The sequence below is a fragment of the Manis javanica genome, chromosome 15, assembly GCF_040802235.1.
Source record: "Manis javanica isolate MJ-LG chromosome 15, MJ_LKY, whole genome shotgun sequence".
NCBI lineage: Eukaryota > Metazoa > Chordata > Mammalia > Pholidota > Manidae > Manis > Manis javanica.
The window spans coordinates 42,031,962-42,045,072 of NC_133170.1; the positions used below are offsets into that span (position 1 = coordinate 42,031,962).

Consider the following 13,111-nt stretch of genomic DNA (forward strand, 5'->3'; position numbering starts at 1 on the left):
CTAAAAACAAGCTAGTGTAGTCTTCTGCTGAGCTGTTTTTTCCTTCGCTCTTTTCCCCAAGGAAGAAAAAGCGTAAAGGCTGCTCAGAATGAATCAGGCATATTTTTAAAAGTCACCAGTGGTCACGGCACTTTGCATTTTTGGCAATATCTTGCTTCAGATACCAGTTGCTTTAGATTATGGAGCCCCATACAACCTCGGACCATGGCTGCCCATGTCTTATTATTTATGACATGCTATGCTAAGTACCTGTGAAAGGGGGCACTCCTTGGCCAACGAACTCTGATTCATATCTTTCAGTAAGTCCTTCAGAGCATTCCTTACTGTGGTGTGCGACCATTGTTCGGGAGGCAAGTCTTCTAGTTTGGGGCAACTATTTGAGACATAGATTAGAAAGGGGATTATTATAAGATTGCATCCCGCTGCAAAACATTCCTTTAAGACAGACAGATTTCATTTTGCGCATCAAACAGATGCATCTGGAGATTGCTCTCGGTCTCCTGATTGTTCCGATTAGTTAATTACTTTATACAACACATCTGCTGTATCGATGCATGAATTATACATCAGCTGCCTGTGGTGGCTATTTTTTCATGTTACTTCTACCTTCCTGCTCTGATGCACTTGGGAAGACAATTTAAGGTGTACTGCTTTCTCACGAGCCATCGTGAAAAGCATTAACGTATCAGCCGTTTCCGTTTCGTGACTCTGTTCATACGAATTAAATTGGTAAAAAGTATATAAATAAATAACATGGTAGCAATAGTGAATAAGGCATTCTTTCACAAAATGTACACAGATGGCACACTGTTCATGATATGCAAAAATATTTTTCTCTTAAGTAAACTTTATGTAAAATGCCTTCTTGTAATGCATCATATAATTGACTAAATATAAAAGTCTTGTCTTTTAATATCCTGCACAAACCTACAAATTTGGGGGTGCTGCTTTTAAAATACACACTAAAGTCAGGAAAATAAAAAAGGGGTAAGATAACAAAATCAATTTGGATGAACCTTTCTAAAACACAGAGCAAATAAAAATTGAAAGCTGACTAGAGATGCTTTATTTCAAAATATCAGGTTAAGTGGAACGTTTTGCCCTAGAATTGTTGTCCTGACTCACCTGTGTAACTGAATTTTCAATGTGACCACATGATACACGTCTTGAAGCATATCTGCTACTGTAGCATCAGGGGCATCTGTCACATAAGACAGTGGGACTGGATTCCACTTTCCAACTTGGATTAGCCCTATTCCAGATAAAGAGAATATGTCACTAAATATTTCAACCTTCAGATAATATATATAATGAGAGGTCTTTTTATTTTTATTTTTTTCACTGCTCCTACCACAAGCAATACTGTTATTTCTGTTTGAATGATTTCCTTCCCTCTAAAAAGCAGGTCAATGAAAATATTCACAGCTTAGCTTTCCAAATTGTGAAATTATGTAAATGACAATAGGGTTGTTTATTATTTTGGAAATAAAACCCCATTAATAAAACCTATGCATAGGCCACATTTTCCTAACTTACAGGAAGTTCTAATAAGACATAGCTGAACCAGTTCTAAATGGCTTTACGATTTAGATAAGATTCTCTATTGCAATGGGAATCAGCATTGAAAAATACTTTACAGCCCATAAAACCATCAGAAACAGAATAAAAGAAACAGAACTAGATATTCAGTCATAAATGCAAATTGACTCTCAACAGTCCATCTGCTCAAATACGCTCCTCACTTCCTTGTGGGTCCTCAGCGGAGCAGATTATTAAGGTCAATAAGCATACTAATGATTCAGCTGAAGTAATTTAAAAAAAAAATCTACCTCGACATTCCACACAAGCAAAATGTGTGTTAACTAAACCAAACTGAATTAAGCCAATTTTTTAAAGCCACAGTCTGTAAGGAACCAATGTAATACTCAGGCTACAGTTCTTTGAATAAAAACATTCAGTGCTTTCTCTGCAAGGTAAACAAAGGATGCTAAGCTATTTTTCCAACCCAACATATGCATTATTTACCTTTGGCCTGGGCAGCAGAGCTATGCGAATAACCCAGAGACAGCAATGCCATTTCTATCAGCTGGTTGAAAAGCATATCCTTTCTCACCAACACAAATTCCGCATGCTCCTCCTTGCAATCATATTCAATGGCGTTTTCATAATGTTCCACCACGCAGAAAACTGGTAGCATGGTTCCTATCAAAGAGACAGAGAAAAGAAGACGCAAACCAACAATCTTCAGAAATACAATCTGGGGGGAGGAAAAACTAAGCCATGAAAATACATCTTCACAACAGTGAGAGAAGGGGAGACTGTTTCCAAGGCAGACAGGGCACAGAAATACAGGCAGCATGCACAGACATATACACTCTTTTATTTTTTAAAGTTGTAAGAGAAATATTTAAATAGAAAGTAAACTTGGTGCTAAGGTAACTTGACCTCTGCTTTAATGTTAACAGTGCATTTTTCACAATTAATGCAGAATTACCTTTTTGATCAGATAATAATGCTGATGAGAGAGAAATGTCTTGATCTGCTGTGAGTGGTAGACAGTGTGCAAATGTAAGTCACAACAGTTGTCTTCAGAAGAACCCACCTTCATGCTTCCTACACACTTTTGTAAATATTAAACTTTTCCTGTCTCCAAATTACCTTTGACTATAAAATTATTAACATTTTCTTCCTTTTTTAAGATAACTGCTTTAACACTTCCATAAAAGAAACACAAAACTTAACCAAACTGATGTTCAAAATGTGATTTCAATATGTGAATAATATAGATAAATAAGATTTATTTTATGGCTACACATTTAATCTACCTGACTAAAAAAGATACCATCATAGCAAACCATACGTCTTTAAAATGAACAATTTTTGATATAGCAAATAGGATAAAAATTAGAGAGAGAAAAGGGAACTGGCCTCATCAGGACATATTAAGATAAAGGAATCTGCATAGATTTGATGTGTCCACTCATTATTTACTTTAATTCACTGTAACAACTCAGTAGCCAGATGATTAACAAGCACAGGTCACATAACTGTTAGAAAAGGCTCCCAGAAACTGAAATCACGGAATGCTGCAGCACTAAAGGTGTTTATGCAGCGCACCATCAGATTTGCAGTGATCAACTGAAAAGGGTTAAAAGCAGATGCATCTGAACTGTACTGTGGCAAACTGCCAGGAGGGTATCATCTTTAGCATAAATGATGACAAGGGTTACTTTAACAGGGCACCCAGGGTCCCCAATTAGTCCTATAACATTAATGCTTCCATAAGCTCTGCCCTCCAGACTCACAGAATCCTACCAACTCCTGTTAGATGTCTGGTGCATATCAACCAGAGCTAAAAATCAGGATTTCCTCCTGACACCAGAGATGCCCTTTAAAAATGCTCTATTTGGTGGTTTCTGCTGAACAAAAGCCAGCAGTAAAACAGTTACATTTTTGTACATGTGCATCTTCACCAAAGCTTTAGTGAACTGTTCACAAGAGATTCTAGCTCTGGCAAATAAACCCCTTTAGGTTTACTTAGGAAAGCTCACAAACTCATTCAGAGGTACCCAACAGGGTAGGCATGAAAAACAAACCACAGTGCTTGCCAATATCCTTGTCATTCATTCAGCTGCTTTATACCAGAGAGAGAACCTGTCAGGGATCAGAAGACTTGGGGAGACCACAGCAAAAATAGCAATACCCAAACTGGTGATTTCTTCCTTGGCTTAAGGTACTTTGGCAAAATCTCCTAAACAAATAAAGAAAAACATACAACCCCCTTTTTCTTAAGTAGTGCTTTCTCATCTCCGCTACATTTTTATCTAGCACCTGTCAAACAGAAAACCATGCACATGATAAGATGAAAAAACAAAAACAAAACAAAACACGACTACCACCACCAAAAGGCATTAGTAATTTTGTTGTCTGAAGTAAGCAGAGAACCTTCTCCAATTAAACTGCATTTTAAAAATAAGTCACTCTGAATGCAATGTTTAAAAAAAAATAAGCATTTTAGGAGGAAGTGAAATTACTGTACTTTGGTTTCTCCTCCCCGTCCTGATGGCTTTAAAGAGTTGGGTTAGTACAACAAAAACATACGCATTGATTTTTCCTCTTACAGAATGATACAGACATGGTCTACGCTATGCTGCTCCTTAGACCCATGAAATAACTGTAGATTTTTCCAACTGTTGAAATATGTTGGATTTATTTTGGACTTTATTTAGGGGTATCCTGTAAATAATTAAGGTGGCTACTGATAAAGTGACAATAGTATCATTTAATTCCAAATCTAGCTGCTAAATCTTCTAGCAAACTGTCACAGTTGCCTTCCTGATACTTGGAATAATGCTGAACAGGAGCCTGCTCTGAACCGTCTGATTATTTGTGCTAGTGTTTGGTGAGACTTCCAACTACAGCAACTTCATAACCTTCCAGCATTAAAAGGGGAGTGCACTGGTCACTGCTGAATACTAAAAATACCACATGATTTAAACCTGGAGGCAGTCTTAGAAGCTTTTGCTGAAGGTTTATGAGCCTGTGTAAACAGCACGTCTGCCATAAGGAGCAGTGAAGTCTGTAGAATCCTTGTCTAAAACTGTCCTGGCATTAAAGTTTGCTGTGCAAATATCACATAATACCAGAGACAGCTGAAATCTCCTATTTAGGAATTTATGGAACTTATATGTTTGCAGGCGTCAGAAAGTCTTTTTTATAGAGCCCTAGTGCTTCACAGTACAATATTAATGCACTCTGTTTGAAAAGCCGTAATAAATTATATTTTTAATGCTCTTACCCTGGCTTTCTTAAGATGCATACATTCTTGGCAAACAATCAATAAATAGGGTAATCATGAGAAGAGGCCAAAGAATTTGCTGAAGTGCTGTTTTTCCATTTTTAATAGATAAAGATCTAACAATACGGACTGCTGTGTCTGTTCATTTCAGGATCAATATATTCTTTGTTTTCGCCAAACCAAGGAAAAAATAAATGATTGTATGATAAATGTTATGCATCAAACACAATGAAATTCCTCTGCCTTCTAACTTTATCTACTTAATATTCTTGGTTGCTAAAAGATGCATTTTTATCCCTTGCTTAGCAAATCTAAGGAAAAATCTCAATCCTATACAGTTATTCAGAGACAAAATAAAGACCATTATGAGGCACACAAATTATACTAAGTACAAGGCACCAATTTACAAAAAAAGTGTTGACCACAAAGTTGTTAAACTTCATCAATTTAATATAAAATTGGTAGAAAGGAGTCACAGTTATACACCCTCCCCGTATAAACTTGCCTAAATCTGCCCTTCCTTTATCCAAAATACCCAATTACAGCAAAAGTCAAAAACTAGAATCATCAGGTTTTTCAGTGCTAAATAATGAATTTGCTCTTAAAAAAACAAACCACTAAAAAATGACATCAAAGAACTTTTCCATCATATCACATAAAATTTACATTATCTCTGAAACTGCCTTACAACTAGCAATCCTATGAAAAAACTAGGGCAATACTCAACCTAAGTGTTCTCATTCTTAATCAGGGTTAATTTAAGCAACAGCCCCCTACACCGTCCACTACAGTGACACCTTATCAATGGGAGCCTTGTGTAACCAAGACCATTATATTTAATTCAGTACTTATCATCCAAAATGTCCACTGATTTCATGCTATAGTAGAGGAAGATGCTCCAATTCAAGCACAGAGCCTACATTACACTGACACAAGCAGCCTGGAAGGTAACTAATTTCACATCAGCAAGAAATCAAGATAAAAGAACATACAGACATGTTCTGTCTCTCCTCCCCCACAAAAAAGTAGGCTTGGGTAGACACAAGGGCTCACAGCTTTCCAGGATTTGGCTTGAAAGTAGTTACCTTTCCTAAGGTTGGTTTTCATCAGATGGCCCGAGTGTTTTAAAGGCACTCCCTGCATTTTTGCACCTGTACTCCCAAGCCTTCCTCTTCCTAGCGGGCTCCCGTTCTGCTCCAGGCGGGCAATCTTGGCTGGTGGACCCTTCGGATCGCTCACATTGTTAGACATTTCTGAATGTTCTTTCCCCTGAGTTGCCTCGTTCAAATGATCCATACTCAGTTACTCTCTAAAGATCACCTGCCAGAATTTTAAAAAGAAGACATGTTATATGTGAGTGGAAGTTTGTGTATATATACATACCATGTAAATATTTTATCCCTAGATATTTTTCTCCACAAATATAATGTATTTGTAAGGTTGCTTAACTATATATATAATATAATGCACATGTTATTCTATTTCTAGATAACAGCATTACATTTCCATTCAAGCTAACAGAATCATTTGTGGGAACTACCAACACACGAGTAAAAAGGTAATTTGTCACCTACCAACAGAACTAAGTGGGTGGACATGGAGACTTTTAGTACAAGAATTACCACAAATATAGCTAAAAAGAAAATAAATTGTATTTATACAGTTGCGATTTTTTAACAATTAGACACTCATTATAGAACACAACAGCCAACACAACCTTCAAGGATGGATTGTCACAGTCCAAATGGATTAAATCTGATGCATGTTTACATTTTTACATATAGTTTAATTTTTATGATACACACACATACACATACACCCCACCTCAAAAGAAGTTAGCAACACCTGCATTTTAAAGTTCCCTTGGCTTTACAGGTTAATTTGTAGAAAAGTTTTCTGTCAAAGTTTCAAGAGTTATGTGAACTGTTAAAGATCTAGCCAAGGCTTGGCTCAAACATGTAGTTTGGATTTCATCCCTAAGCAAACAGAAGTGGAGGAATTCTTCAAAGACCCCAGGTACTGAAGCATTACAACTTATGTGTTTTAGAGTTAATATTTAGGTGCCCATTAGTAATAGAATTTTGCTAACAATTTAAATAGCAAAACACCTGAAAACATTTGGTGGCATGCACATGAAAGTGCCAAAATGCTTTTTAAAAAAGCTGTGATGATTTTGATAAAACACAATCACCACTGTTTAAAAATATTCTCAGTATGCAATTAAGTCAACATCTTAACTTCAAAAAAAAATAACAGATAAGTGTTTTCAGTTATACACTGGACATCAATTTTCACACTGTTTATAATAAATCAGTACCATATCAAAGTCACTTCTAAAATACAGTTTTAGCTAGAATTGATAAGAACAGGTGAGTAGAATTATTTTATGAACTTTCATGGTACTATGAACAGTAAGGGAGAGGAGATCATATTTAGGAAAACCAGAGAGAATATGATAATTACCACTTTCTTCCAGCTGTCTGGTAATTGGACATATCTTGTACTTAAATAAAAATTATTATACCAAGGAAGCTACTTAGATCTGGATTTGCAGAAAGCCAGCCTGTATTAGCATGGCCTTACCCTAAGCATTTTTTTTTCCTGTTTAACCATAGACTATTTGGTCCATTATAATCAAGAAAAAATGCTGAATGGGGAGGAGGGAGCATTGGTAATCTGTGGGTTTAAAAGGAACCTTAAGAATGCCAGTAGAAAACTATAAAGTTTGAGAAATAATGGCTATTTATCTTTGTACTCCAGGGTGGCACACTGAGAACTGGAGGTTTACTGTTGATCGAGGTCCCATCTGTTTTTGGTTATGAGGTTCATTAACAATAAATGTGCCTCCTTTTAACCACTTTTTACCAAGATTACTCTTTCCCATTATATTAAACTACAGTGTAAAGTAAAAATTAAAAAGCGATGATTAACTTATTCAAAACACTCTTTATAACGTTTCATGTGGATTATAATAGAGTTGCTTTTTCTGAAATTGGTTGCCTTGCCCTAGAGCAGAAGATAAATTTTAAAACGTATGATTTGAAAAGAAAATGCTTAACCCGTGGGGCAATTTAAGAGAAAAAGAAAAAGAAGACAACAGCACCAAAGTGCCACAAAACATATTAACTAGTCCTGAAGCTTAACAGCATTATCAACTGTACAGGAAATGAAAGTGATAGTTATAATTTAGTTAATGTACTGACAATCAAAACATTATAAAGGTCTTGGAAAATTGTCCTCAGAATATCCACCTATAAGCGTTTATTAAACAGTCATCTAGTAAAAAGATCTACATTATAAAGCAAAATTACATGCACATAAAACACACAATTTACTCATTTAAACTCTATGCCCAAGGCTAAAGTTCACCAAACGTCAGTTTGGAATTGCAAAGAGCAGCCTCCTCAGGGCCTGCTGGACTGACAGCACGGGAACTAACTACAGTCTCAACAGATGCCAGCCTGAAGAGTTTGTTTTGAGTTACACGTTTTAAAACCCGTTTTAGTGTAACGTCTGGTTGGCACACTGAAAGCAGGCTACTTTCTCAAAATCCCATTTCCCTGTCCATAAATTAAGTCCATATATGATAATGACTGAATAAAACAGTACACTCAGACACAGCAATTATTTCATTTAAAAAGAAAAAGCACGAAATTCCAGTTTCAAGAACCTATTTTTGCAGTGTGGGATCCTTTTCAGCGAGTTTTTGCTGGCTCTCCTCCCTCGCCCCCACAGAACCCCATAATCACATTTTAAGAGATTGTGCCCTTATCCATTCCATATGGCCGGCACGATCCAGGCCAAGCTTTCACTGTGACCTTTTAAAGAGACAAAGAAGCAAAGTACTATCTAGAAACAGAAACACTGCAGTTTTACTGAGTGAAATTAGCAAAACCGACCTGAAACTCACCACTTCAAAACTTGACAGCATATAAATAACAAAAACAAAGGAGATTTCCTTTGCAGCCGGGGTTCTTGAAGAGAAGTTCAAGACTGATGTTTTCTATGTCCTTTTTTTTTAATTAAAAAAAAAAAAAAAAAAAAACAGCAGCAGACCTGAAGGCGACTTCCCCTGAAATTGTATTATTTTCTCTTCCCCCTACCCCCGCCCCACTAAAAGGGGGAAGGGCAGAAATAAACGTCTAGAAGAGTAGCCATGAGAAAGGGTTTTTTTTTTTTAAATCACAATTCGAAAAACAACATATATGGTTCGTAAAATGTCTAACCTCAAAAAACGGGGTTTTAGATGGGGGAGGAGGGAGAGTGGGAAGTAGGGAGGAGGGCGAAGATAAAATTGATCTGACAAGTGATTCGTTGGGGGGGAAATCGTAAAAACAAAGCAAAACCCGTTGTGAGCTGTACACTGTGGTGGTGCTGGGGAGGCGAGGTGGTAACTGAGGATTCTCTTAAAAAGAAGAAAAAATCACTGCGGACGAGGTCTCCGGGAGGGGAAGAAGGTCCCCCCGCGCCCCTCCGTGCCTCCGGCTCGCGCGGGCTCTCCGCCGTGAGCACGGAAAGTCTACTTCTGGCTGTCACTTGCGATATGATCCCCAGCAACCCGGGAGCGCAGGGAGGGAAGCCACCTCGCCTCCCTTCGGTCGCCCCCGCCGCCCCCCCTGCCCCACCGACTGCGACTAATATTAACAAACCTTAAACTTTCTTCCCACAGCCTCGCACCCCCACCGCGGGCGCCCACCAGGGAACAGAGAGGGCGGGGGGCAGGAGGTCACGGAAAGAGCCCCGGAAAGGCACTGAAAGGCCACTTTTGCCTCGGCCCTCGCTGACGACCGCCCCGGGGACCCTCTCGCTGCCCATGGACGCGGGGCGGCAGGCGTCCGGAGGCCGAGCGGGCGGGCGGAGGGGAGGAGGCCCGGGGCGAGGGGGAGGGGGAGGGGAGAGAACTGGAGGCACCCCGCCGCCTCGCCGCCCCCTCCCCCCAAAAAGTCGCCAAGCTCTCACTCAGCCAGAGTCCGAGGTAAACAACGAGCACCACAATGGCACTGGGACTTGGGGGAAAGAAGCCCGGAAACCCCGGCAAAACTGGGGGCGAGTGTCCCGACACGGAGGGAGAGGGCGGCGCGCGGGCGGCCCGGCGCTGGGTTGCGCCCCCCGCTAGACGCGGCCGCGGCGGGTGCGGAGGCGAGGCCGGCCGCCGGGCGGCACCGGGAGCGACGCGCGTGCGGGCGCGTGTGCGTGCGTGTGAGCGCGAGTCCCCGGACGGGCTGCTCTCTCCCCCTCGCTCGCCCTCCGCGACGGCTCTGCCCCCATTAAAGCAGGAGTTGACTCATCCCGGCCGCCGCCGTGCCCGGCTCCGCACCGCGCGTCCGCCCGGGCTGCAGCCCTCCGTGCCGCTGCTGCCGCCGCCGCCGCCGCCGCTGCCGCTGTGGCTGCCTCTTCTTCCTCCTCCTCATTTTAATACAGAATCACCCGCTCGCAGCCCCAGCGCCGAGCACGCAGTCTTCTCCCGGCCGCCCGCGCCGCCCGAGCCTTCCCCAGCGGGGCCGGCTCCGCGCCGCGTCCGGGGAGCGGGAGCGAGCGAGCAAGTGGCGGCGGAGGGGGGCGCGGAGGAGGCAGGGGTGCGAGCGGAGGCGGCGGGGGGCAGGGTGCACGCGAGGCGGGGAAGGATGGGGATTAAAACCCGGGCTGGAGGGCCGGGATTGGGGAGGGGGCGGGGGCGGCGAGTTAAAAAGCTGAAAGACAAGAAACTAGTGAATGAGTGAGGGAGGGGTGAGCGCACGATTTCCGGCCCCGGGCGCGCAAGAATTTGTAATGAGCTTGATTAGAGTGAGGCGGCCCGACATTTATTACACACAATACCCAGAATAACAGGGCGCTGCGCGAGGGCCGGCGCCGGCCGCCGCGGGGCGCGGGGAGGGCGCCGGGGAGGAGGGGCGGCGGCGGCGGCGGCGGCGGCGGCGGGCGGGAGGGGCGCGCGGCGCGGCGCAGGGGCAGGTGCGCGAGCGGCGGCGGAGGAGGGGCAGGCCCGGCGGGGGCGGGGGCGAGAGTGAGGGAGGAGGGGGCGAGGGCCCGGAGCACTAGCCGGCCGCCCACACGCCACAAAAGCCACAGAAAGGAGTACGTTGGGAGCGTCGCGGACGGGCACCAGGGGGACAGGCGAGGCAGGGCGGGAGCACGGCCCCGGCACCCGGGCGGGCAGGTGACAGGCGCAGAGGACCGAGGCGGGGGCCCTTCAGGAAGTGGCTAAGGGGACAATCGGGAGGTCGATCTTTGCGGAGAAGCGCGGAGGGTGCGGAAGCGTTTGCGGAGGAATAAAGGCCAGGATCCTTGAAACGTTCGAAAAGAGGAGGAATCCTAAACTATTAAGGTCCAACATTAAAACAAAAAGTAAGCTTTCTGTACTAATCAGAGGTAGGTTCAAAACTCCCTCGCTTCCGAGCCATACAACGCGTTGGGAGGCCCAAATACTTGGCCCATCGTGGCCAAGTTAAACACAATTTGGGTCGCTTGAAAGAGACGCGACTTATTATTACAAAGAGAAAGATGCCACCATTCTTGAATTAATTTCCACTGGGCAGAAAGTTTGGGTGGGTACACAGATCTGTCGCAGCAATAAGTACTTCTGTGATCTAGGGTAAGCTGCCCAGTTAGATAAACGGTCAGTAGCACGTTAAATAGTTAAATACGACACTCTTATTTACATGATCTATTAAATATAGCTCCCGTAAACATAAAGAACATTACAATTTCGCCCAAAATAGAGATGCAGCATGTATGGCTTAGGTTTTAGATTTAAACATCTTAGAACCCTGGAGGCAGTTAATCATCAAAGACAAAAATGTAAGAAATATTTTTCAGAATACACTAGTAGGGAAAAGAGAAAAATCAGGTAAACATTTTGTTACTGATAGAGCAACAAGTTAGCACAAGTACTGAGATAAGGGAAATATGCAAATTAAGCTCTTTAAAGCTACCAATACACTCTTAGACAGACTGTTTACATTAGAAATTAAGAAAAACAGAAGGTAAAGCGGAAGATGAAGTATAAGAAATAACGGCCTCCTGGGAGGACAAGTTTAGGAGAAACACAATGAAAATATATCACCGTAATGGCACCCAAGTTTCACCCACAAACCGGAAAGGTTAGTCAAAATCCGGGAAGGCAACCACGAATCCTGGCGCACATAAATCTAAGCCTTAAGCAAAAGACAGAACATGTGATAATAAGGCACAAAACACATTATCAAAAACAAAATAAATACAAGGCAACCTTTACTAAAAAGCCCAAATGATACTGCATTTTTAAAAGCTTAAGTGTGGTAAAGTATGAGAAACAATAAGGAAATACACAACCTTGGCAAAAGGTAGCACTGGTGTCAAGAGTTGGTATTGTGGATAAAAGTACTTAACTTAAAAAAGATTTGATATTTAAAAGAGGCATGGATAGTACTCGATACTCTATAATGACAGTGATTTTTGCAATATGACAGGTTAAATTAGGAATTTCCAAGATTTATATTTTAATACGTGTTTAACACCGGAGATGCCTGACATGTTTCCCTGAAACCTGCTTGGTTTTTAGTAGGGACACTGCATTCTAGTATCATGCTGCTTAAATTTACCAACTACAGCAAGATAAAAAAATAAAGTGGACTACCCACACAAAAAGATTTATCCATGCAAATTAACTTCATTAAATGTTAAAAAAAAAAAGGAAAGAAAGTTGTTGGGCAAAACAAAATTTGAGCAAAAAGAGTAAAGGATTACTGAAAATATTAATATTAAGACATAACAATAAAATACTGTAAATGTTTATCCCATCATTTACACAAATAAATAAGACTGAAAATTTCCTGATTGCCTTAGTCTTCTAATGTCCTAGTTAATGTAATGTAGAAATTAAAATAGTACTCTTTACATTTGAATAGCACCTTTTATCCAGGAATTACAAGCTAATTTTCAAACATAAAACATCAAAGCCCATAATAAGGATGGACATGGCCTTGGAAAATGATAAACAGAAAAGATAAGGATAAAGATATCTAATAAGAACTTTACTATAAGGAATAAAGATATATTATGTATCTATACATAATATGTATACAAATTTATGTATCTATTAATCACATATACACACTAATTTTCCCTCGAGCACATTATTTCAGAACTATATGATTATAAGAAATGACATAAGTAAAATGGCACACAGTGATCTATGCCCTCCTAGTAATATAGTACACTGATGAACTTAATTACTGTGTGTTATCTACATCTAAGATACTAATTATAACCAGTGAGCATTGGCCACTGTAAATACAGGTTAAAATAAAGGAGAAAAAGGAAAGATAATTAGGA

The 13,111-nt window shown here is 41.2% G+C and overlaps 1 protein-coding gene across 8 annotated transcripts in view; it reads right to left on the reverse strand.

Annotated features, from left to right (window-relative positions):
* The window catches only part of SATB1 (SATB homeobox 1), a 94,669-nt gene that overhangs the window by 65,128 nt on the left and 16,430 nt on the right, over positions 1–13,111 (reverse strand). For 2 of the 8 annotated variants that reach the window (XM_073223785.1, XM_073223784.1), the window contains exons 1-5: positions 8,709–9,774; positions 5,884–6,118; positions 2,026–2,202; positions 1,126–1,252; positions 250–373 (exon numbers count right to left, since the gene is read on the reverse strand). In XM_073223785.1, the coding sequence (XP_073079886.1) occupies positions 250–373; positions 1,126–1,252; positions 2,026–2,202; positions 5,884–6,094 (639 nt within the window). In that variant the 5' untranslated portion in view covers positions 6,095–6,118; positions 8,709–9,774. Of the gene's footprint in view, positions 1–249; positions 374–1,125; positions 1,253–2,025; positions 2,203–5,883; positions 6,119–8,697; positions 9,775–10,115; positions 10,254–13,111 lie in introns of those variants that run through there. The other 6 variants (XM_036996282.2, XM_036996286.2, XM_036996284.2 and 3 more) reach the window with 6 other exon arrangements.